Genomic DNA, 27,074 nt, shown 5'->3' on the forward strand with positions numbered 1-27,074 from the left:
AAAAAAAAAAAAAAATAAGATTAGGGACAACTTAAAGCGGAAGGAAATTCCCTGCCTACTGCCAAAAAAAAATGATCTTCACATCCCCATTGCTAGTTTTACTATTACCCGGTATCAGGTCAGTGGATCAATATTAGCATACTTACTCTGACATAGTCTGCACTATCCTTATAGTCTCCAGCTTCAATTACTAGACAGTATCTCCTCCATCCCCTGCTGTACTGACAAAGCACACCAGCAAAAATCCCATCCCCGAGCAATCAGTAGTCATATGGGGTTGATTTACTAAAACTGCAGAGTGCAAAATCTGGCACAGCTCTGACAAAAAAAATTAAAAGAAAAAGAAACTTGGAAGCTGATTGGTTTCTATGCAAAGTTTAATTGAACAAGCTGATTGGACCTATCAGCAACCACATGGGGGTTATTTGCTAAAACTGGAGCACTCAAAATCTGGTGCAGCTGTGCATGGTAGCCAGTCTATTGGAAGAGTGAAATCATCTTCGCAAAAACATGCCCCAAAGATCTCAGCCTGGCACTGAAGGACACACTGAGCACGTATAGGTATTTATCACTGGCTTATAGGCGACGTTTAGTCAAAAATAAATATCAGCAAGAGGGACTGTACTTACAAAGTGAAGTGTCCCTTGTGCTGCTGGCTGCGGTTTTAGGGGGAAATCCTGTCTTACCATCACACCCCACAGCTGTAATCTTCTGGCGTTTGCGAGGATTAAAGTGAAATAAAGTGTTATTCCAGTCAAATTCTAAATTTTTAACTATGGCTAAACCTGCCCCCAACCTCTACCTACCTTGTGAAAGGAAAGATGCCTAATACTTCTTCTGAAGTCTTTCCAGTCACATGATTGGGTCCCAGCAGTGGCTTCAGCGTAGAAGAGGGACAGCCAACAGCGGATGCCCCATAGAGGAGAGGCAGTGACAACGGCTGCAAAGCCTATGTGGTGATGTCACCCATAGACTTACTAAGTTGAAGGCGATGCTGGCAATCCGATCATGTGACCAGAGCAGAGCAGATTCAGAATAGGCAAGTAGGTGCAGTTTTCCTTTTACAGGGTAGATAGAATAGTCTTAGAATGGGGTGGGAGTAGGTTTAGCCTTAGAATATGACTGGAATTTACACCAACTACAGTAATACCTTGGCTATACAAGTGCTTTGGCTTACAAGCATGTTTCCGCAAAAAAATGTATATGCTCACAATTCAAGTGAATTTCCACATAAATGAATAAATGGTTGTGGAGCGAATCATCTGAGTTTCCATTATTTCTAAGTCCTTCAGTTTATAGTCCATATAAAAAGATTAGAGCAATTGTGTAGCCATAAAAATTTCCATCTACAAATGGAAGCAAAATCCAGCAGGAGCTTCAAATCCTCTTGTGGAGGCTTCCGAGTATAAAAGAGAAGAGAGGCGCCTCTCTTCTCTTTTATACATAGTTGTAAATGCTCCCATGGCCTAGCCGTTGTTAGCGCTCCCTCCTCTCCCCTACAGCAGCAGGATCACATGAAAGAACTGGAGCACTGGAGAACTTCTTTCTAACCTGTATGAATAAAAAAAAGGAAGATGTCCAAGAATAGTTATATCTTCTTAGTGGAGTGGAAGAAAAGCTTAAGTCTGTGTACTTACCCATTTCTTATCCACTCCGGTCCAGTCACACGATCCTGCAGCACCAGCTCAGAAAGCGCTTCACAACAGCTGGGAATTCTGGAGGCAGTGATGTCACCCATAGGCTCCCATGTCCAAGTTGTTGTCAGCACTCCCCCTCTCCCCTGCAGCAGCTACTCAATGGTCCTTTCATGTGATCCCACAGCTCTGGCTCCCTGTGTCCAGAATGGATTAAAAATAGGCAAGTACACACACAGCATACAAAAGGATAGGTAGGAGGAGGAGTAGAAGGGAAGGAACATTTCTAAGAATAGGCTTTTCTTCCACTTTAATATAAGCCAAGAGACTTGTCATATACACTGGTCAAGAGTGCCCACTATGCCCACCCTTAATGTGACTTTAATGAATAAAGGAGGCATAATCATTTCCCAAAATGAAAAGCGATCTATGAATGGAGGAGGCCTTTCAACTCACCTGCCTGTCTTCCAGCACTTTTTTTTATTGCGGGAAGTTACAGTACAGCTTCTATAAACAGAGGATAGTTGGATTCAAACGTGCGTTCCAAGCGACCGGTGGAGCATCCTTTCCATCGTTGGTAGCGTGCGTTCTATACCATCTGTTCCATGCTTAATGCTTGTTATAATCCCTCTTTAATAGTGAAGTACCATCAAAAATGGATTTATTTAAACAAAAAGATGGGTACTTAGAAAGACACGTACCCAGAAGTAAAAATGGAACTATCTAGCTCAGATTCTACATTGAGGAACCTTGGATCTGCTGACCTGGCTTTCCACACACCATCCTAAAGACATCAATACTAAGCCTAAACTGACCCTCCAGACTGAAAAGCTGGGGGTCACGTGGATCTGGCGAGTGGGGACACTTAAGGCGGTGTTGTGCACCTGAAGTTTTCATTCATTCGCTTTGTTTTGGACTTTACGAGTGCTGTATTCATAAGATAAACCAACACAAATAACTGAAAGTGCTCCAATCCAAACATACTAAATAAAAGTGAAAAATATATATGTTTTATGGTTTCCAAGTGATTAGCAAGGTAGAATCAGTAAAGTGAAAAAATTGCAGCTGCTATACACAATCAGCGCGAGTTTGTATATTTAGTCTATATATATTTTTCAAGGTGGAAAGGATAGCGAGAACTCTTGACGAGTACATACAGTAGGTCCCTCAGTTAGTATTAACCCCTGCAGAGCTGGACGATTACGAAAGCGGGGGTGGGAAAAAGAAAAGAGGAGAGGATTTCAAGTAAAACTGCAGCCAGCAGCACAAGGGCACTGCACATTGATTGGTGTGTATATAGTTCCTCATGCTGATTAAAAAAAAAAAAAAAAAAAAAAAAAAGATGTTTCGGCTATAATTTGGCTTTAAATAAGAGGTCCTCCATAGCTTCCATTTTGCTGATATCTGACTTCTTGGAACCTTTCCCCAATTTATAAAAGTTCAGCATACATGCATTACATCCATAAAGAGGAAGTAAACTCTTCTAAGTAACCCAGAAAGTAAAATGTCATAACCTGCATCCAAAGATCTGATTAAAACATAAAAACAACATTTTTTGTCAGTGCGGTAAAAAAAAAACACAAAAGTGCATGTGGATTTTATGGACTACAAAAGTAGCTCTTCCTTTAGACGCTTAGATCTGTGCATGACGGAAGACAAATCTTCAGACCACAGTAACATTATCATTTAAAGGGAGCCTGACCAGTCCTAAAAGGGTAACAGTGCTAAAGTACAGTCGTCTGGAAGTAGCCGACCCTTTGGATCCATGGAACAGGCTGTACAAAGAGTATCATTCAGACACAAATGTCCTTCAATTTGGGATTAAAGCTGAATCTGGAATAAACAAAATGATTCCCTATATACATTTATCATGTGTATTGTTCCTTGTACCTTGAGATTTCCTGTAATAAAGACCTCTCATTGCTGCGCTCTCTCCTTGTGGGCGGGGACAAAACCAGTCACCCTGCACAACTGTAATTTTCTGCAGGCAGCCTGTAGTGGGTGGAGCCTGCTGGGTCCCTCCTACAGCTCTGCGCAGCACGGTGATGATGTCATTGCTACTATTACAAGGTAATAAGTGGGTTTCTATAAGGTATCTGGTATGCACCAAATGGATATATATCCCTTTTCCTGGCTAATGAGGTGAAAATTTAAATGAACATTTTTGTGCTTGTCCCTGTTCAGCTTTAAATCCTGTTCCCTTCTGGCACTAAGCAATGCCAATTCAACTTATTAATGTCCTGGAGCACTCTGGAATTTAGAAGTTGATTTACATGGGGTGGGGCTTATTCTAGGGGCTCATTAACATAAGCATACACTCATGCAAAAGGGCTGTCTTTCCTGCACTGGTATTCAGTGCATCTGTATGTAGGCAGGCCAATTTATTGCTACACACACAGCCGTTGCTCCCAATTTTGGGGCTATGTATCCGCATGGCTGTCAAATCAGGAACAGCCGATGAGTCCTAATAGCAATAAAAGAGACTGCCTGCACATGGATGCACAGAACACCTCTGTACCCCGAACAGGCAAAAGCAGTCATTCACACGGGTGCACCTATGTGTACACCTGTGTAAAAGGAGTCATAAACCAGTAGAGACATCAGGACCCTTTGTACAGCCTAGGCTTGGGATCCTATGGGCTCCTGCAGGACATAGCCATCATTCAAACTAAAACAGTACCACAAGCAGTAGCATGAATTCAGTACTGCTGTTACTTTAGGCACTTTTTGGCAAGGACAGGTTCACTTTAAGTAGAAAAAAAAAAAAAAAGAAGAAGAAAGTGTTGCACGTGTCACGTTTCCTCACAAGAAGGGGACAGTGGAAATAATTCCTGTGTCACGGTGTACTCAAACACCAGCTGACACAGGTAATGTTTTATCTGTATGCATTCATATATACAATGTTCAGCTGTATTCACAGGGGTGCCCGCACCCAGCGGGGCAGTGGGAGTTTGTTTGCATCCAGTTCATTATGTGCTGAAGATGTCCGCCGTGTCCACAGCCTTGGCACCAGACAAACAAGCCTTTCACTACGTGGTGGCATACCGCACACATGCTGGCACACTGACGACACCTGGTGAGGAAACAAACCATTAAAAGATGTTCGGGAATCAAACAAAATAAATCCTAATAAGAGGATACAGCATCGGTCCACTGTCGTTCCTAAAGCCGAGAACTGAGCGATCAAATACCACTCAGTACTCACTGGAGCGCCAGGCTGTGGAGGGGCAGAAGCGGATGGCTCAGGCTCTTAGCAGCTGGGTCAGCTGACTATGTCAGGATCCACCAAGATGCCTGAACAAAGTCAGGATCTCTACAGAGCATGGACCGGCTCTGATGTCAACTGACAGCGGAAAATGGGTCACAGGAGTGCAAAATGGAATGCACTCCCGTGATCCATAGATAAATTATTAAATTAGAGGTAGGACCATAGCTATTTTTTCGTGAGTAGCTTTTGGAAAATAACACATAGTTTTAAGTCCCGGACCATTTTGCAGGTCAGTGATTAAGGTGGATGCACACGCATCAAAAATCAGCTATGCATGAAGGACAGATGGGAGATGGCCGTCTGAATGAAGCCTAAGACCTGAGCACTTTTTGCGATTCGGCACTGCGTCGCTTTAACTGACAATTGCGCGGTCTTGCGACGTGGCTCCCAAACAAAATCTACGTCCTTTTTTCCCCACAAATAGAGCTTTCTTTTGGTGATATTTTATCACCTCTGCGGTTTTTATTTTTTGCGCTATAAACCAAAAAATGCAACAATTTTGAAAGAAAAATTTATTATTTTTTACATTTTGCTAAAATAAAAAAAAAATGTTTTATATATATTTTTGGGGGATGTTTTTCCTCAGTTTAGGCCGATACGTAGTCTTCTACATATTCTTGAAAAAAAAAAAAATAATAAAAAAAAAAAATAAATAAATAAAAAAATCGCAATAAGCGCTTGGTTTGCGCAAAAGTTATAACGTTTACAATCAAAATAGGGGATAGTTTTATGGCATTTTTATTCATTTTTTTTTTTTTTTACTAGTAATGGTGGCGATCAGCGATTTTTATCGTGACTGCGACATTATGGCGGACACATCGGACATTTTTGGGACCATTGTCATTTATACAGCAATCAATGCTATACAAATGCACTGGATTCCTGTGTAAATGACACTGGCAGTGAAGGGGTTAACTGAGCCCTGGGGAGTGTTTCTAACTGTGGGACACGTCACTGATCTCTGCTCCCGATCACAGGGAGTAGAGATCAGTGACACTGTCACTAGGCAGAATGGGGAGATGCTTGTTTACATTAGCATCTCCCTGTTCTTCCTCCCCGTGAGACGATCGCGGGTATCCCCGCGGCGATCGAGTCTGCGGGACCTGCGATCGGACTCACGGAGGTCCCCACCGGCGTGCACGCGATGGCCCGATGGCAAATTTAAAGGGACGTACCTGTACGCCCATTTGCCTGTCCATGCCATTCTGCCGACGTACATCGGCGTGCGCCGGTCGGCAAGTGATTAAAGGTGCATGCAGACAGCCTAGAGAAGTGGGTGCAGACACAGCAGTTGTATGGACACAGCCGCATATCAAATTTCAATATGCAAGCAGGAGCAGGTGAACAGATCTGAATGCAAAGGGACTTTGACTGGATCTGTGCAGCGCTCCTACTTGCATGTCACATTTTGATATGCGACCATGCATCCGCAGTATCTGCATCCACTTCTATGGGCTGTCTTTTTGCTGTGTGTCCATCTATCTAGGAGCTGCATGCAAAGTGGCTTAGCACAGAGGACTGGTCTCAGTGCCCCTCTGAATGAGCCCTAAAGAGAAGACTTCTACTGATAGAATGGAGAAGCCACTGCTGAATCCTTTGGAAATTGCTAGGTGCCTGAGCACACATTAGGATAACCTGCTTCTTTTGTACATGGTGTGATGGTCTGCTAATCATTCCATTTGCTCACCGGTCACAGATCCAGCCCTTGTTGCTCATGGGCCTCTTGCAGTTGCTGCAGTTGATGTGGAGGGTGGTTGAAGCTTGGTTCAGGCAGTTGATGGCGCTGCAGGTGCTCAGTTTGATCACCTGGTTAGACGCGTTCCACAGTTTGAATCGCTGCAATAGGTCAATGTAGGAGGTGAACCAGTGTTCCTATAGGGGGAGAAACACATGACCGGTGTTATATATGCAAGCCACAAACTTACACTAAATCATACACATTCGTACCCAAAAAGAAGTATAAAAGGGGCTTTTGTGTGAACTGTTTTGTAATGTGTAGATCCATTATGTGGTGGTATCTGTAAAATTTCTTCTAAGGCTGGCCATGCATTATACGATTAGGTGTGACCTCATATTATATCGTTTTGGTAAATCTAAAGGAAAATTGTATATTTACCTAGTAGTGCAAGGGCCTGCCTGAATGCATACAAATTGATAAATTCTTAACCTGGCCATATATTTTAAAGGAAATCGAAAGTGTTTATCTTGTACAATTTTCTTTTTCAAATGGTTATCCTTTTGATGTAAAATTTTCATATAAATCACAGAGGTTGCCCTGCCAAATATGGAAAGATTTGGGTGCCTAACTGGAGGAAGCCTCCACTTGTAATGAGCTGGACAAGAACTCTGCCCTCCCCTAGATCAGGTGAATTCTCCTTACAATACACTAGCGGAGTCGAGAGACGATATGTTATTGTTAACATTTATTTGTGTCTGCACTATTATCAAAAAATAATTTATTGTTCTTTATTTGAAAAGAATGGATCATAATTACTGATATCTTGTAACCATACAATTGTTGTACAGTTTCAAGGAGAGAAAGATGTTTATATGAACATTTTTACAAAAAACATTATTTCATTTGCACAATATAGAATTTCCTGCTGAGGAAAAAAAAAAAAAGAAATGACAATGGCTGCATTGCTCCATCACCTGCGTCTGCTCATCTATCTCCTTGCGGATCCGGTCCCCAAGCACAATGAGCACAGAGGCCGCCATCTGCACATCACCCTGCTGGGCGTAGAAGCATAACATGTCGCGGACGGTGGGGCTGAAGAAGTCACTGGGGAGGCGGTTTTCATAAAGCGCGTGAGAGATAGAAATGAGGGAGAAGGACTCCACCGGAGTGAGGGACACAGTCTCCGCCTCATTTCCGCTTACGTGGGGAGAGTCGGCTTTGTCCTGTAAGTGGTCCAGGGCCGAGGGGTTGTCAGTGATCTCATGACGCAGGGGAAAGGCCTCCTGGGGAAGAACGTACTCCTGCTCCTCCGCTGTACACGACACAAAAACATATTACAGGTTACATTAAAGATCATGGACTTCAAAATACACCGATCCTCAATCTGTGGCACAAAAGAAATCCATCAAGTGTTAGAAGCCTTTGAGTTGGGAATTGTCAGTTACCATCGCTTTAGCTTTATTCTGGGTTTTATTTAAAAATGATGGAAAGCCAAACATATTTTTTTTTCTCTTTTTTAACCCTTTCATGCCTAAGCCCATTTCTGACATTTGTTGCTTACAAGCTCAAATCCATATTTTTTGCTAGAAAATTGCTAAAATGTATATAATGTTTGGTGATTCTAAGTAGAGACTCTGGGGCTTGTAGTTCTGCAATAGCTGGAGGGCCACCAGTTTGTCACCCTTGCAATGCCTCTAGAGCAGGGGGTCTCAGTTACAAACATGACTCTCTAACACTTCTCTAATGTCACACAGCATTTGCGCAGCGGTCTTTCAAATGCAATTTTTTGGGGAAAAAATACATTTTCATGAATAAAAAAAAACAAACATAAATATATAAATAAAAAAATAAAAAAAACATTCTTATTTAGCGTCGCACTTTTTTTATTTATTTTTTTGTTTTTTTTACAAAAAAATTGGGCTAACAGTATTAAGCTACATAAAAATTACTAATATTTAATCAAAGCATGTGCTAACATACTTAAATGTACACAGAAATTAAAAGTGCAAAGTTAATGACATTGAAAGTCCACACTGTGAAAAGTGATTGCAAACATTAAAATATAGTCCAAAAAATAAGTGAAAAAGTAACAAAAGTGTTGATCCCGGTGAATAGATATCAATCTCCAGATATAAAGACCCCAGATGATATCCTCTTAGATGAAACGCGTTGGGTCGAGTCTACTGATTCCATTGCGTTATTATTCCAGTTATACAAGCGCTTGTTGTTTCTACTCAAATGTGAGTGTTTTCTATTACATTTTTTTAAATAAATTTCCTGTTAAAAATTCCACATGGTGTGAATCTGCTTATTTCATTTATGGCTAATAGAGGTAAAATCTGTTGCATGGGTTCACAGATGAGTTTTGCTCTTGTGACGTGTGTTCCCTGGACTACCAACTTCCGGTGCTAAAACATCTCCAAACGTTGACGTTCTCAAACATTAGTGCATCGTCACCACAAAGCTTTGACGACTCATTTGGCATATGCCTTGTTGAGTTAATATGTTCCGGTAAGCCTCAATTTTAATCGGTGGTGGTTTCTCCTATTACTTTATTTCCAAGCATTATTGTCTTTATAACTGGGAGGTTGATATCTACTCACGGGGATCAACACTTTTGTTACTTTTTCACTTGCTTTTTGGACTATATTTTAATCTTTCCAATCACTTTTCACAGTGTGGACTTTCAAATGTCATTAACGTTGCACTTTTTATTTCTGTGTACATTTAGGTATGTTTGCACATGCTTTGAATGTTTAAAATATTAGTAAATTTTATATGGTTTAATACCATTCTTATTTAGCGCCGCACTTTTTTATATTTATTTTGTTATTTGCAATTGTCATTTGTTGTGCTGGCGAATGTCTTTCGTTTCGCTGAAAGCGTGGTATTTACAAAAATGCCCACAGTTTTGTATAATGTGAAAGATGATGTTACGCAGAGTAAATAGATACCCAACATGTCATTCTTTGAAAGTGCGCACGCTCGTGGAATGGCCACAAACTACAGCACCTGAAAAACTCCATAGGGGACGCTTTAAAAAACATTGCAACTCTAACCTGGTAACTGTTAAGAGTAGGTCTGGTGCTAGAATTCTTGCCCTCACTCGGACGATTGTGCCGATACCTCGCATGTGTGATTTGAACACTGTTTATATTTGCGGACGTGACCTACATATATGCATTTCTTTGCTGCGCGAGCACTCGGGGACAGGGGGCGCTGTAAAAAAAATATTTTACATTGTCCCTTATAAAAAAAAATAAAAATAAAAATAAAAATAAAAACTTTTATTGCTGTCACAAGGAATGTAAACATCCCTTGTGACAGTAATAGGTGGTGACAAGTACTCTTTATGGAGGGATCGGGGGTCTAAAAGACTCAAAATCCCTCCTTTGCACTTAAAAAGTGTTCAGATCGCAAAAAGCGATGAATGCTCTAAATTTTTTAAAAATCTGAGTCATTGGCAGCCCAGTAAACTGGAAGCGTCACCGTGACGTCTCTTCCGGGATTTTACATCGGAGACCCGATCAAAGATGTCCCTCCCGCTCCTTTAGTATAACAGCCGAGCGACTTTTAGCCGCATCGGTTGTTATCACTAAAAAGCCAACCGCTGGGTGATGCCTGCAGCTAACATCCCCAGTTTAACCCCTTCAAGCCATGAACGCAAATTTGTGTATGGTCGGCACGAAGGGTTAATCGTTGGTAAAGTAGGGAATGGTTATATTTTCTGCCATTGAGAATTTCCTTCACTTTATAATAGCAATTGAGGGGGGAAAAAAATCTCCCCCCAAACTGAGTAAATATTATCCCTGGAATAGGTACCCACTGGAGGATTTGTACTCTATTCCTGTTCTGGGGAGAATTACAATTTTGGATTTCTCCATCACTTTCAGTCACAATGGTTGCCAGAAGAAATACACAGGGGGATTGATTTATTAAAACTGGTTGCTATGCAGAGCGGCTCCAGATTTTGCGCACTCCAATCAGCTTTCGCCCATGTTCACATCGGGCCGATCTGACATGTCAAGTCGCCGGCAACAGCACCGTCTGAATCGGTGCGATGCTGACTTTGCGGCGTCGCACCGATTCCAAAAAATTGTTTCTGTACTACTTTTGGCGACTTCGAGGGCAATTTGTATAGACATCTGTCAAATCGCTCTCAAAGACGGACTGCATTGCTGGTTTGAAACCGTGCCAGTTCAGCTAAACTCAGAAAATTTCAAACCCGTCCTCAATGTGAACCCGGGCTCCAGGTTTTTTTTTTTTTTTGTCAAAGCTTAATTGATTAAGCTGAAGTTAGAGGCCGAGTGGCTTCCATGCACAGCTGGACCAGATTTTGCACTCTCCAGGTTTAGTAAACCTCTACCTTTTTGTTAACAGAACAATGGGAGTAAAAGTTGCAAATGAGACTTACGGTGGGGATGCTCATGGTCAACCATATACAGCTCATCCTCATCTCCCTCCACATCTCCCAGCAGATAGTCAGCAGGAACATCACTGCCCTCAGTCTCTTCATTCTCTGCCAGGAAAGAATAATTGAGAATTAGACTTACACTGAAAGAAAATATACCTAAACAGTGTATAAAATAACAGAAAAATAATAAAATAGCCATAAACATCAATTTAGGTTAGCCCTATATAGAAAATGGGGAGCGAGTCACAGAATCAAGAACATTATAGGAGGCCTGTTTAGAAGTTAAAGTGATTTGTGTTATTTAAAAAAAAAAAATAAAAAAAAAAACACACCACCTTTACAAACATATCATTACTTACCTCCACTGTGCAGCTAGTTTTGCACAGAGTGGTCCCTAACCTGCTCTTCTGGGGTCCCTTGGCAGCTCCTCCCCACATCAGATAACCCCCTAGAACAGGGGTGGCCAACCAGACAAAGACCAAGAGCCACATTTTTTACCAAGTTACCGCAAAGAGCCACATCGTACTCATGGGCACACATGAACATCACCCCATCCCTTCCTCATACACACATACTTTTGCTCAGCTGGATTTATTGTAAATGTCACACACTGTTTTAACACTACAAAGACCACAGGCCAGTCATTTTCAACAATGAACACTGTGTGCACTCTCACACAAACAAACAATCGTTTGACACAGACCATACAAATATTGCCAATTGAGCCTTGTCTTGTATGTCACAACTCTCATCCAATGCGACACTAAAATACTCACAAGCTTGAAGATCAGAGTGCAACTTTGACTGAATAGACGTGTTAATGTCTGATATTCTGTGCTCAACAGTGTGGCGGGACAGTTGGAGGTCTGATACCATTCGTTTTAGTTTGTCGTTTTCAGGAGACAAGATTTCAACAACGTCACAGAGGCATTTTTTAATGAACTCCCCTTCATTGTATGGCTTTTTGGCCCGTGCAATGTTCCAAGCCAGTTGATACGATGCAAGCGTTACAGTCTCTGTGTGCTTTGTACGTTTTTGGAAAAACTTTGCCTGCTTTTCTGTTTGACTTTTCAAAGTAGCCAACTTGTGCTTGCGAAAGTTCAGTCCCTTTTGGAAATTCCCGGTCGATGTTAGCATGGAGTGAGCTGAAGTGGCGCTGAAGGTTTGAAGATTTGAAATGCGACAAGGACACCTGACATATAAGGCAGAATGGCTTTCCATTACGTTCAACAAAAAAATATAAACTCTCCCACTCTGTTAAAAACGTCCTGTGTTCTTCTTCATATTTTCGTTTTGCTGTACATTTTTTCCCTGCCATTTTGAGCACGAAAGGTTTACTCAAATGATTTTGCTCTTACTGAAAAACTGCCCACATGCGCATTTGACGAAAATACAGAGCGAGGGGGCGGGGGAGTGAGAGTGAGGGGAGAGCGGAGGTGTGTGTGTGAGAGCGGATGGCGAACGACTGTAAAAGAGTAAGGAAGAGAAACGAAGATTGTTGAAACGAAGATTGTTGAAACGAAGATTGTTGAAACGAAGATTGTTTTTTGTTTGTGCTGTTGAACGTAAGAGCCGCATGGAACCGGGCAAAGAGCCGCATGCGGCTCGGGAGCCGCAGGTTGGCCACCCCTGCCCTAGAAGAAGCGCTCTCTCGAGGTCAGCCCCCAAATGTATGACTCCGTCCCACCCCCCGCGTCATCCAATCAAGAGCCGACAACCCAGGGCAGAGACACAGCGCGTCCCCGTCAGGTCAAGTTCCAGGGCTCAGGTAAGTAAAATGGGGGTGCCGGTCACTGCCAGGTGTTTTTTCGCATAGGATGCATTAAAGGTGAAAAAAAAAAAAACCCTTTAAAGTGACCCTGTCACGAGACCTCACTATTTAAAAGAAAACCTTACAGTATTAGAGGATAATAAAGATTTGAATGTTCCTCATTGTGACCGTGTAGGAACCTGACCATTTCCTGGAATTGTCAATTCCTGTCTCTGCAAGCTTCCACCACTGCAATAACATTTGCTGAATATAAAAAAGGAGGAAAAAAAACACACACACACACACACACAACAGAAGTGAATCCTGTTTGTATCACGAAAAAAAGTAAATTATGGAAAGATTGGGTAAGTTTGTTGCCGATATTGATAGTATGGGGACTATGATTTGATTGATGCAGTATTACAGGGGTTAGCCATAAACTGAGAAAAAAAAAAAAGTCAGGTATTCATTACATAAAACTACAATAAGCAAAGTGGGATATTTTCCCCATGGACACGACCTCCCAAGGAAATTTGTATATAGTTCCTCTCTCCTTACCATCATTATTAATGGCTGCCGAGTCAATGAGAACACTGTCCGCTCGGCTGTCTCCCTTGCTGTGCTCCAGTCTGGCTTCACTGCCCATCCCAGAGGGCATTTCCTTTATGCTGAAGCTGAGGGAAGAAGGTGCCAGTTACAGATTGGAAGCCAGGAAATAGAAGTCACACAAAGCATACATAAACCAAAACTCTGTATAAGCTTTATTATGCGAATGTCATTCAAAGAATAACTTTCAATTTTTTTTTTTTTAATTGGCACCTTCTACCCCTCTGTGTTTACCAGAGAAGACAGGTGGCAGTGGTGCCAGGATTGCACCAGAGAGCCAGGGAACAGGGTCGGGGGCCCTTCCATGACCTGTAGAAGTGATTGGGAGACTGTAGAACCTCTTAGATCACCTCTATATTAAAGGCCATTTCATACTGGGATCACAGCTCCTGGTTTATCCACTTCAACTTGAGGATGTACAGTATGTCCTAAGAGTGTGAAGTGGTTAAAATACCGGCTAGTGATCCTGCCATAAAGGCCCCTCCCTGTACAGACACCTCCTGTTATAGGCTGCCAGCGTTCTGTTCCTGACTCCCAACTGTGAGAGATTTTACAAGCCAAATGTAATTTGGTTATGGTTTAACCAGTTCAGCTCCCACACCTGTACACCCCTTATGGAGGCTGCCACTTTGCTGAAATCCAGAGCCCTTGAGCAGCAGTAAATCTTTCGGCTGTCAGCAGATCAGCCTCTACATTTCCGTCAGTGCCAACAAATAGAGAGCAACTGAGCATGTGCAGAGCAGGGTGAGACAGTGTATTACAGGATTTTAAAAACAGAACAGGCACTTATTTTTAATGTTTTACATCGCTATACCGGCATGGGGCCAGCCTGAAGTCATCTAGCAGGACTTAAAGAGGGATTCCACCTAAAATAAAAATTTAAAAGCCAGCAGCTACAAATACTGCAGCTGCTGACTTTTAATAAATGGCGCCCGCGATGTTGGCAGCCGAAGCCAAGCTGCCGCTCATCTCTCGGCTGCCCCCGCTGCCATCCTTGGTGAGGGAATCGGGAAGTGAAGCGTTGCGGCCTCACTTCCCGGTTCCCTACTGCGCATGCCCGAGTTGCGCACTGCGTCCTCACTGGTCCCTGCTGTGTTCCCCAGAAAACAGCGGGGAGGGGGTGGCGAGAAGGGGTGTACCTCCCGCGGGAGTCTGCACCCACTTCTGGGCATAGAGATCTGTATTATACAGGTATCTGCACCCCTCTCCCCCCTGAAAGGTGACAAAAAGGGGGGGGGGGGGTTCCAAGAAGCGAAGGTTCACTTTTTGTGTAAACTTCCGCTTTATCGCTATTTAAAGGGGAACTTTAGTCAGAGAATTAGAGAAGAAAGAAAGAAAAAGGAAGAAAGAAGGAGGAAGAAAGGAGAAGAAGACTTTTTCAGGTTGGTTTAATTGACAATGTGCAGATTGAAGCTCGTCCATTTGATCTGCAGATGAATGAAATAGTACACACACTTTCTCTTTTAACCCCCCCCCCCCTCTTTTTTTTCCCCCTTCACATTATTCTTACTGGTGAAAAATCCTTATCTTTCTGTTGCTTTCCATTTTTGAAACATAGCAATCAGTAGGCTATACACTCTTGTCAGGTTGTATTTTCTTTTGACAAATATAAATAGGGTTCTGTAGAAATGAGATATAGGCTATTGGCATCTCCTCCCCCCACCCCCCGCTCTCGTATTGTACACATAACCCTGGCTCCTGCATATGCCTGACCCTGGGTTCTAGATGGGGGCGAAGAGAGACACGGTCCTGGCATCCAAACAACTCTGATGGAGTCTCCTAGTTCACAGTGTGAGCCCATAGGGGTGGCATCGAGATGACCCACAACGGGTCGGTGGGGCCTTAACCGTCTCCCAAATTACTCTTCTAAAGGGCATCTACCCCCCTTCATTTTAAATGTCATAGGGGAAGTTTGGCACCCTTGTTAAGTTCTTAGACGAAATTAGGTTTGTAATGTGTCTTGACAGGTACAGGGGGTCGCCGGGTTACAAACCCGTTAGGGATTTTCCTCCTGTTTGTAATCCGGAAATGTACGTAAGTCGGCCGCGCATGCGCAGAACAACAATTACGGACATTTCCAATGTTCCGTCGAATGCCGTTGGTAATTTGCCGCCAGCCGCCATAATTTGCCGGACATTTCCTTAACTTTACGAAGCTCCGTCTGGCCGCGCATGCGCAGAACGGCAGATGGTCCAGCCAGAGCGGCAGTCACAGCCACACTGTGAATCTCAGCGACAGCCTACTGGTTCCTGTAGCTGGCAATGGCAGCTGTGTGTGGATAGCTGCATCCATTGAGCCTGTACGGTGCAATGACAGGCTGTCAGTGGCTGCAGTTACTCATGACTGTGTGAACAGCCAGCAAGTACCTGGGGCGATTGTGAATGGACGCACACAAAGCTATCTCTACACAGCTGTCAATCCCAGCTGCAGCAATCAGATTTTTGCCTCTCAAAATCAAAACGTGGCTAAAAACATCTTCAGACAGGAGATGGAGAGATACAAACACTGTTAGCCCCTGTACACGCAGTCGGAGATTTCGACAACCAAATCCGTCGGATTTTGTCCATCGGATTTTGTCCGAAACTGTTGCATACACACGGTCGGACTAAGTTGTCGAAAAATCCGATCATTCAGAACGTGATGACGTAATTTCGTTACGATGGGACTAGGTTCAGGCTAGTAGCCAATAGCTTTGATGTAGGAATTTGATCTGAGCATGCGTGGTACTTTGTCTGATCGGAATTCTCTACACATGATCGGAGTATGTCCGATCGGACCAGTTGGTCGGGAAATATTTCCAACAAGTTGGAAAATTGGGTCCGACGGATATTCTGACAGAATCAGTCCGATGCATACCACACACAGTCGGATTATCCGACGTCACGGTGCGATAGGACACATTCCGACGGATTCTCCGACCGTGTGTACAAGGGCTAAGAGTTTTTTGACAGCAGACGCTTCTACGGTTGCTCCATTTACACAGCAACTGCAGGCTGTCATTTTGACAGACAGGAACTGCCAGCAAGTGAGGGGGGGGGGGGGGTAAGCAGGAGTGAAGAATAATCACAGGATGTACTCTACATGCCCTGTCTACTGAAGTTTTTTGGGGGGTTTTGTAGCAAACTCGGTGCCCACAACTGGTTAATCCTACAAGCTCACCTGTTGAGGAGTGGCAAGGCGTTTCCACTTTTGCTTAAGCTGTGGTTCAGATTGGTGGGCGGCACGGTGCCCTGGCTGCAGTAGATGATTCTGAGCATTGTCCAAGTCTGAGCAACCTAGAAATACAACAAACAGAAGTGATGAGGACTTCCTAGTCCCATAGACAGAGGTCTGAATACATTTGTATGGACCTCAAAAGCCAAAAAGCATCCAACCCAGACATCAACAAGAAATTGAATAAGGAAAAGCCATTGTATATTTTAGGAACATTCTGTATATTTTTAGCTTTACCTTGATGTCACTTTTTTTTTTTACATCAATTTAAAAACCAAACCCTGAGAGAATGGCTAAAAAACACAGCTAACATCATGTGATCAGCTGTGTCCAATCACAGCTGATCATGATGTCAACAGAAGCCGGTTACTGGCTCTCTTCACCGAAGAGAGGAGAAACAAGCCGATTAATCGGTTTCTGCAAAAGTGCTGCCAATCAGTGCCCACCAGTGCCGCAGAAAAATTACCCGTTTGCAAAATGTTATAACAAGCTATGAAAAAAGTTGTTTTTTTGCCCAGTCTATTTGTTTATTTAGCAAAAAAAAAAAAAAAAAAAACCCAGTGGTAATTAAATACCACTAAAAGAAAGCTCTATATGTGTGAAAAAAAAAATAATGCTGAAAATTGAGTTTGAATGACAATTGCACGATCATACAACACTGTACCCAAAGTGCGACAGCAACTGAAAGCTGAAAACTGGCCTGGGCAGGAAGGGGGTGAAAGTGCCAAATGGGCAAGTGGATAAACAAAGGCTGAGTAAATGGCCAATCCCCTGACGATTATCTGTGTACTGCTGCTACAGCATGTAAAGGTCTTTAATCTACATATTGCAGTTGGGAATCGGGTAAAGTTTCCCAGCATGACACCCTGTGATGAGGGAACGTTAAAACAAAAACATAATTTTCTCTTTTATTTAATTTACCCATCATTATTTACCTAGATGGATGCATAGGTTTGATGCTGCATCTGTCCGCCGCCGCTGCACTGAAAACCGAGCGATCGAACACCGCCGATAGCTCGGTTCTCACAGATCCCCAAGCGGAGAGCTGCTGACTGTCAGTCACAGTTCTCCTCTCTGCTCCTCCACGCTCACTGGAGCGCTGAGCTTTTGAGGGGCGGGGGGATCGGCCTTCTCAGGCTCTCAGCGGCTCGCTGAGAGACTGAGACGGTTGTCAGTCCAGGCACCCGGCGGATCCAGACATTGTCGGACCGATTCCTGTGACGTCAGCAGAGAGCAGACTTCAGTCCGCGCTCTTCTGAAAACGGGTCACAAGAGTGCAAAACAAAATTACACTCCTGTGACCCAGAGGAGAAACCCAGCCTAACGAGCTCAGGCTGGACTTCTCCTTTAACCACTTGCTGACCAGCCCCCATCATTATACTGCGGCAGGTCGGCACGATCCCATGAACAGCCATAGCTGTAGGTCGGTCCCTTTAAGCGGGATAGCAGGCACACATGCCCGCTGCACTGCGGGGGTGCCGATGCTCATGATCGGCGGTCACAATAACCGCTGGCCAGGAGCGATCGCGGGCACAAGAGGCAGAACAGAGACGTGAGTGTGAACACACACATCCCCCTCTTCTGCAAGGTAAGGAGAGCAAGATCGTAAGTTCCTAGGAACCACAATCTGTCATCTCCTATAGTCAGTCCCCTCCCCCTACAGTTAGAACACACACAACCCCTTGATTGCCCCCTAGTGTTAACCCCTTGGCCAGTGCCATTTACACAGTAATCAGTGCATTTTTATAGCACTGATCACTGTATAAATTCCCATGCTCCCAAAAACATGTCAAGTGTGTGCGATATGTCCACCACAGTGTCGCAGTCCCAATAAAAATCACAGATCACTGCCATTACTAGTAAAAAAAAAAAAAAAATAAGCTTATATTGATTGGTTTGTGCAAAAGTTATAGTGTCTACAAAGTAGGGGATAGTTTTATGGCATTTTTATTACCAAAAATATGTAGAATACAGCCTAAACTGAGGAAAAAAAATTGCCTTTTAAAAAAATAAATAAATAAAAGAAATGGGGATATTTATTATAGCAAAAAGTACAAAGTGTTGTATTTATTTCAAAATTGTCGCTCTTTTGTTGTTTATAGCGCAAAAAAAAAAAAAAAAAAAAAAAAAAAAAAAAAAACGCAGAGATGATCAAATGCCGCCAAAAGAAAGCTCTATTTGCAGAAAAAAAAAAAAAAAAAAAAAGACGTTGATTTTGTTTGGGTACAACATCATATGACCACGCAATTGTCAGTTAAAGCGTCGCAGTGCTGAATCGCAAAAAATGGCCTGGTCATTGAACAGCCAATTCTTCCGGGGCTGAAGTGGTTAATCTACGTCCTCTCCGACACCTGACTCTGTATCAGGCGAGGCTGGCGCTGATGATCCACCCGGCTGGTGGATTCATTCACAAAAAATAAGATTTAGGCCTGCAGATGCCATTGTAGTCTGTAGATGGCAGTGTGTAATTATCAAATGCAGTATTAAACATAAACAAAAAAAAAAAAAGGTAATCTTTTCCAAGATAAGCATTAAAACCCTGGGTGACATTACTCTTAGTGGGAGTAATGTCCCCCTAAGTTGAATGTAAATCTTATATCTACATCTTGAATCTTTTAAGAAGTTGAATTTGCGAGGTGAAGGCATGCTGCAGGTGCAAAAGATAGACATTTGGGAGAGCAGTTTGGTGCACTTAGATAATAGATAGTCAATAAGGAATGAGCAAGTATTTTCAATTATATGACGAATCCCTTAAGAAGCCCTTGTCTGTGATCTCTAACCTCTTATGCTCCGGAAGATTTTACCCCCTTCATGACCAGGCCATTTTTGCTATTCGGCACTGCCCTATGCGAACTGCTGGGAGTGTCAGTGAAAAGTTAACGACTCCTCCAAATCAATTCGCAAATCGCAGTGCGATCTGCAAACTCGGACAGGAATCGGATCGCATGGTGTGAACACCCATGCGATCAGATTCTGCTGCGGACCAAAAAAAAAGGGTCTTGTACGAGTTTGGGCCGGATGCGATGCGAATTCAGCCATACTATCTGTATGGCTGAAATCGCATCGCACAGAGATCACATGTGATTTGCACTGCAGTGCGGTGCGAATCACATCCGATCTGATACACCGCAGCAGTGTGAACCCGGCCTAAAACTGGAGAATTTAGAAGCTGTGTGTTTATTTCTCGGCACAAAAAAAAGAAGGAGAGCTTCATAGTGCACGAAAAATCTTTTGGTTTTTAAAATAAATACCAAAGATTTTTGTGCACTATGAAGCTCTCCTTGATTTTTAAAGAAATCATTTTAACATACACTGGAGGAATTGCTGGAAGAAAAAAAAAAAAAAAAAAAGGAAGATTATCAGATTTATCCTGCTATCCATTATGGGAGAAAGCCGCTCTCCCTTCTGATCAAATCAAGGGGAATCACCACAGCGGACTACTGAAGTTGCCAGAGTTTATGGAGCGAGTGCTTCAGCTTGTCCCTTTGGATGAGAGAGAGCCGCTGACCCAGCTCCGGGAGCCCATCGGGTTTATAATCACTACAGTGTGTTGCTGTCATGAGGAGATTTTGACCCTTATAATTTGGGGTCCATCAGATCTGGTAAGAGGCCATCTAGCTCCCTATGATTGTATGTTCATCCTCCAGAAATGTAATACAGGATTCTCCAGCAGAGTGTGAGGGGCGGCATCCTAAAAACTTTTTTGTTCCTTTTGCACTTTGTCATTTTTGTTACAATTTGGATTTTTTTGGACGCAATGTAACCAATATATTTATTTTGGGTTGTGTCTCTTGTATTCACTGTAATTCAAGGACTGGAGACTATTTTTAGCTCTATTATTACTGTACTAAGGAATTTTTTTTCTCATGTGATTTTTTTTTTGTTTTACACTTTTTCACATTATTTGTTTTATTAGTGTGCGCTATTTTTTTTTTTGTGTTGCATGCCTGCCTAGAGTGGGGTGCAGCTTGTGCATGAAAGGGGGGGGGGGGGTTCTTGGGGCGATTAATGTTATTTTGCATTGCTTCTGCACCACACTCTGCTGGTCGGGTGTATTGTTTTATGCCTTTTGTTTGATTTACAAAAAAAATATATATATATAAAAAAATAAAAATAAATTAAAGAATGTAAGGCTGTTATTTCTTAACTTCTAACAGTCTTCCGCCCGTCATATAGTAAAATGATGGTGGAGCGGGGCAGCTCTCTTTCCAGGCTGACGTCATAAGATGTTGCCCGGTCTCGGCACGCAGCGCGACAATCCCGTGTGAGCTCTGTCCCTGGGACATGGCGCGACCTCCATCTCAGTAAAGAGCCGTGGCTCTTTATATGTGATCAGCTGTGATTGGACTCAGCCCATCACATGGGTAAACAAGGAGATGCTGTTTATCGGCTTTCCTCATCTCACACTGGCTCTTCTCTTCTCACTCTGTCAATCAGCGGCATCTCCTCACAGGGGAGACCAGTATAGGTAATCGGTGCCCTGATTACAGTGCAGCCCCAACAGTGCCCACCAGTGCTGCCACTCTGAACCCATCTGTGATGGCAAACTGTACCCATCAGTGAGGCAAACCTGTGCCCATCAGTGCGTCATATCAGTGTCACCTCATCAGCGCAGATCAGTGGAGAAAAATTATTTATTTACAAAATTTTCTAAAAGAAACGAAGAAAAACTTTATTTTTTTTCTTTTTTTTTTTCCTTTTAGCAAAAAATAAAAAACCCAGAAGTGATTTCCTTCCCAGAAATTGAGATGTCTTTTGGTGGGATTTACTGATTAAAAAACTATTTTCAGTACAGTGTTGCATGACTGTGCAATTGTCATTGAAAATGTGACAGCACTGAAAGCTGAAAATTGGCCTGAGCAGGAAGGGGGTAAAAGTGCCTGGCATTGAAGGGGTTAAAGTTCTCAGTATTATGGTGGCTAATGAAATCCATGTCTATTTCTCAGCCCTCTATAAAATATATAGAAAGGCCTTAACATTAAACTCTGCAGGAAAGCAAAAATCTACCATAGCACTGGGGCTCCTCCCCTACACTACAAACGTTTTTGCCTAGGGTACCAGTAAAAAAAATAAAAATAAAAATAAAAAAAAAATGTACTTACCTTACCTCACCAATGAGATCTATCCCCTGAAGCCTCTTCTCTTGGTATTTAACACATCTGCTCCCCATTCACACCTGAGACCTTGTAACACTAACGAGTCACATGACACCGGGGAGGGAAAATGGCTAAGTGGGCCAAATTTGGACATTTTCACTTAGGGGTGTACGCACTTTTGTTGCCAGCGGTTTAGACATTAATGGCTGTGTGTTGAGTTGTTTTGAGGGGACAGCAAATTTACACTGTTATACAAGCTGTACACTCACTACTTTACATTGTAGACAAGTGTCATTTCTTCAGTGTTGTCATATGAAAAGTTAGAATAAAATATTTACAAAAAATGAAAAGGGGTGTACTCACTTTTGTGAGATAGTGTGTATAATTTATATATATATATATATATATATATATATATATATATATATATATATATATATATATATATATATATATATATATATATATACCGTGTTTCCCCGAAAGTAAGACAGTGTCTTACTTTTTATTCCCAAAAGCCCCACTATGTCTTACTTTCGGGGTATGTCTTATATTGGAAAAAAATCCCAGCATGCAGAGCTGCACTGCGCTACAGAAGAGGACTACAAGTCCCAGCAAGCAAGGCTGCACTGCATTACAGAGGACTACAAGTCCCAGCATGCAAGGCTGCACTGTACTACAGAGGAGGCCTACAAGTCCCAGCATGCAAGGCTGCACTATGGAGGACTACAAGTCCAAGCATACAAAGCTGCTATGCTCAGCAGAGGAGAACTGTAAGCCCACACAGCCCGGTATGTTGGGACTTGTAGTCCTCCTCAGCTGCATCTTGCGGTTACATAATAAGAGCTGCAGAGAATCTCTTCACACCCCCCCTCCCTATCCCCCTCCTTGGTCTCTCTCTGTATGACCAGCACTGACCTGTACCGGGAGGACACAGAGCCAGTGACACCTGTCGGCAGTGATCCGGGACCTGGCGCAATAATCCCCTTCTCTGTGGTTGCGTCGCGCCGTTCTGATCAGTCTCGGGCAGCGGCTGTCACTCACAGCCGAGCAGAGTGAAGCCACCTCCCCCTCCTCTTGTATGGCTACACAGTGCTGTGTATGGAGGAGGAGGAGGAGGAGGGGGAGGCGGCTTCAGTGAAGCCGCCTCCCCCTCCTTCTCCTTCATGGACAGCACTGTGTAGCCATACAAGAGGAGGGGGAGGCGGCTTCACTCTGCTCGGCTGTGAGTGACAGCCGCTGCCCGAGACTGATCAGAACGGCGCTGTCTCTTCAGTCGGAGGGGGAGGGCGCTGGCCTGGCACCCCCCCCAGGGTGTGGCACCCGGTGCGGCCCGCACCCCCCGCCCCACTCTTAGTACGCCACTGGAGGCGGCAATACCCCCGTGTTTCCCCAAAAGTAAGACATATGTCTTACTTTCGGGGTACGGCTTATATTAGCCGACCCCTCTGAAACTCCCGATACGTCTTACAATCGGGGGTGTCTTACTATCGGGGAAACACGGTATATATATATATATATATATATATATATATTATATATATATATATAATCTAAAGACGAACAAAAGGTCCACAGGATGTATCCCACCAGACCATTTCACGTGGCCCTTGCTCCTCTCCTGAAGTTGCGCCACCCCTCTCATCTCCACCCCCATTCCCTGACCCAGCAATCAAAGCAGAGAGGACAGAACTCCTCTACCAGATCCTGCACTTCTCCTTACAGCCGTGAAGAGGCTCTGATGCCTCAGCACTTAGGAGGAATTCTGTTCTCCTACAGATCCTGTTCCACTCTGTGCAGCAGCAACACTCCCTCATCTCCGCCTTCCCTGGTCTCAGCATTCAGATTCCGGCCCTCCTCCAGATCCTGAACAAAATAAATTGCCTAGAGCAGTGATGGCGAACCTTGGCACCCCAGATGTTTTGGAACTACATTTCCCATGATGCTCCACTACACTGCAGAGAGCATGAGCATCATGGGAAATGTAGTTCCAAAACATCTGGGGTGCCAAGGTTCGCCATCACTGGCCTAGAGCTTCAGAGGGAATCTTTCACCCCAAACTGGACAATCTCCTTTGCCTGTCATCCTAATTCCCCTTTCTGAAAATGACAAAAAGAAGTAAAGTTGCACTTTTTTAATAAAGCACCAACTTTGATTGGCTCCTCCCATACCAAGCCTTCATTTTAGGCACTGGTGATGTAGTCAGTGCCCCTTAAGCTCACCTGCCACCTGTTGAGTTCTCTGGCCACCTTGGCGTTGTGATCGCACAGTTCAGATAGCGGCCGCCCGGCCAAAGCGTAACGTTCAGCTGTGGCTACAAACCAGCCCATGTCTCCTCCGCCTGCTTCGAAAACACTTAACCCGCTGGATATGTTCTCAAACTGCTCCATGGGGTCCGGCTTCCTCAGGAAGAAGATGGGGTGCCGTCGGTCGTACGGTTTCCTATTAGAGTCATTGGATGATGATGACGAAGATATGAGGCTCTCCTTGGCCGCAAAGGCCAGGTCTCCGAATAGGCCATAGCAGAGGCCTTCAGGGTTAGCCCGGTCTATGGGCCTCTTGGCGTCTCTGAAGATGTGTTGGTACAAAGTGCTGTCCTTAGAGCCCGAGAGCAGGAAGTAGGGGTCGTGGCAGTGTCTCCAAACAATTCCCGTCGTCACATCCTTGTGCTCCTCAAAGGTGGCAAACGGGATGAAGGGTCTCCTAACGTCCCATACATATATGTTATGGTCCACCATCATGGAGCATGTCCCTATATGATACTTCCTCTCGGGCCGCCACTTTACCCGCGCCACGGAAGCAATGGTTTGAACGCAGTAGATCTCCTTGGCTCGGTTAGTGTTCATGTCCCACACCTTTACCATTTTGTCACGTCCACCAGTTGCCAACCAACCTCTGCAAGGAAATGAAAGTAACTATGTTACCATTTTTGTTTTAAATACCAAACCAATTTGTATAAATAAAATGTGTTTCTTATGTACATGGACATTGGCCACACAGCCCACGGACTGTACCCCATTCACTTCTCTGCTGACTGTCAATGTAGTACTGTATACCACACCAATGCTGGACCCCACTGACCACCATCACAGCACCCACACACTACTCCACTGACCACTGCCACATCAACCAGACACTTCTCCACTGACCACCGCCATACCAACCATACAATACTCCACTGACCGCCGCCATACCAACCATACAATACTCCACTGACCGCCGCCACAGCACCCATACACTACTCCACTGACCACCGCAACCATACACTACTCCACTGACCACCGCCACAGCGACCATACACTACTCCACTGACCACTGCAACCATACACTACTCCACTGACCACTGCAACCATACACTACTCCACTGACCACTGCAACCATACACTACTCCACTGACCACTGCAACCATACACTACTCCACTGACCACTGCAACCATACACTACTCCACTGACCACTGCAACCATACACTACTCCACTGACCACTGCAACCATACACTACTCCACTGACCGCTGCAACCATACACTACTCCACTGACCGCTGCAACCATACACTACTCCACTGACCGCTGCAACCATACACTACTCCACTGACCGCTGCAACCATACACTACTCCACTGACCGCTGCAACCATACACTACTCCACTGACCGCTGCCACAGCAACCATACACTACTCCACTGACCACTGCAACCATACACTACTCCACTGACCACCGCAACCATACACTACTCCACTGAACCCCGCGACATCAACCAGACACTTCTCCACTGACCACCGCCACAGCAACCAGACACTACTCCACTGACCACCGACACCGCACCCATACACTACTCCACTGACCACAGCACCCATACACTACTCCACTGACTGCCGCCACACCAACCCTACACTACTCCACTGACTGCCGCCACAGCAACCATACACTACTCCACTGACTGCCGCCACAGCAACCATAAATTACTCCCCTGACCACCGCACCCACACACTGCTCCACTGACCACCGCACCCACACACTGCTCCACTGACCACCGCACCCACACACTGCTCCACTGACCACCGCACCCACACACTGCTCCACTGACCACCGCACCCACACACTGCTCCACTGACCACCGCACCCACACACTGCTCCACTGACCACCGCACCCACACACTGCTCCACTGACCACCGCACCCACACACTGCTCCACTGACCACCGCACCCACACACTGCTCCACTGACCACCGCACCCACACACTGCTCCACTGACCACCACACCCACACACTGCTCCACTGACCACCACACCCACACACTGCTCCACTGACCACCGCACCCACACACTGCTCCACTGACCACCGCACCCACACACTACTCCACTGACCACCGCACCCACACACTACTCCACTGACCACCGCACCCACACACTACTCCACTGACCACCGCACCCACACACTACTCCACTGACCACCACCACAGCACCCATGCACATACATACTTCACTGACAACCAATACTCCATTGATGCTGTGCCCCCTGTATAAAAGCGATTCCGTATTCATCCCTTTCACTTGGATCCATTGCACCCACACATACTAACCCCACACTCAACCACAGGGGGATATTTCATAAAATTGGAGCACACAGAATCTTGTACAGCTGTGCATAGCAACCAGGTTCTAACCTTAGCTTGTTCAATCAAGCTTGACAATGAGCCTAGGTTCACATTTATGCGATTCGCCAATCGATTTGACATGTCAAATCACATGCCAAATCGGTGGGTATTACCGTACAATTGGGTGCAACGCCGACTTAGCAGCACCGTACCGATTCCCAAAAGTAGTTTCTGTACTACTTTTGGCAACTTGGGGGTGCGATTTGTATAGACTTCTGTGAAGGAACCCGCACAGATGTCTCTGAAATCGCTCCCGCAGTCATGACTGACATGTCAGGCATGAAATCATGCGAGTTCAGCTGAACTCGCATGATTTCAATCCCACTGTCAGTCTGAACCTAGGCTGAATCCTAGAAGCTGATTGGGTACCATGAACAGCTAGCACCAGATTGTGTGTGGCTCAGTTTTAGTAAATCTCCACCACAGAGTCCACAGGTACGTCTTCAGTCACCCACCTCTGCACAACACACTTTACCTAAACAGTATTCATGGCCTTCCATCAGGGTACTTGCCTGTCCTCAGGATGCCAGTCACAGCAGAAGACAGGTCCGTTATGAGCAGTAAACATGCGTTCAAAACGATCAGGCCTGCGGATGTCCCACAGCTGAACGTTTCCGTTTTCGAAGGTGGCCGCAAAAGTGAAATAATCCCGGATGCTGAACTGTACGTCTCTCACACTCTCAGATTGACCTGCAACAAGATTATCTGGTCAGCCATGATGTACTGCACTGGTCCTCACCACTTGCCGACCAGCCACCATCA

At 44.4% G+C, this 27,074-nt stretch overlaps 1 protein-coding gene across 1 annotated transcript in view; it reads right to left on the reverse strand.

Moving 5' to 3' along the window:
• Positions 1–359: 359 nt before the first annotated feature.
• Positions 360–27,074, reverse strand: part of WDR24 (WD repeat domain 24) — a 38,233-nt gene continuing 11,518 nt past the window's right edge. The window contains exons 3-10 of the mRNA XM_077449557.1: positions 26,825–27,002; positions 23,882–24,554; positions 16,510–16,625; positions 13,303–13,418; positions 10,995–11,099; positions 7,555–7,892; positions 6,590–6,774; positions 360–4,707 (exon numbers count right to left, since the gene is read on the reverse strand). Coding sequence (XP_077305683.1) covers positions 4,539–4,707; positions 6,590–6,774; positions 7,555–7,892; positions 10,995–11,099; positions 13,303–13,418; positions 16,510–16,625; positions 23,882–24,554; positions 26,825–27,002 — 1,880 coding nt within the window. The 3' untranslated portion in view covers positions 360–4,538. The remainder of the gene's footprint in view (positions 4,708–6,589; positions 6,775–7,554; positions 7,893–10,994; positions 11,100–13,302; positions 13,419–16,509; positions 16,626–23,881; positions 24,555–26,824; positions 27,003–27,074) is intronic.

Source organism: Lithobates pipiens, unplaced genomic scaffold (assembly GCF_037356315.1).
Source record: "Lithobates pipiens isolate NorthernLeopardFrog02 unplaced genomic scaffold, aLitPip1_a1.2 Scaffold_22, whole genome shotgun sequence".
Taxonomy (NCBI): Eukaryota; Metazoa; Chordata; class Amphibia; order Anura; family Ranidae; genus Lithobates; species Lithobates pipiens.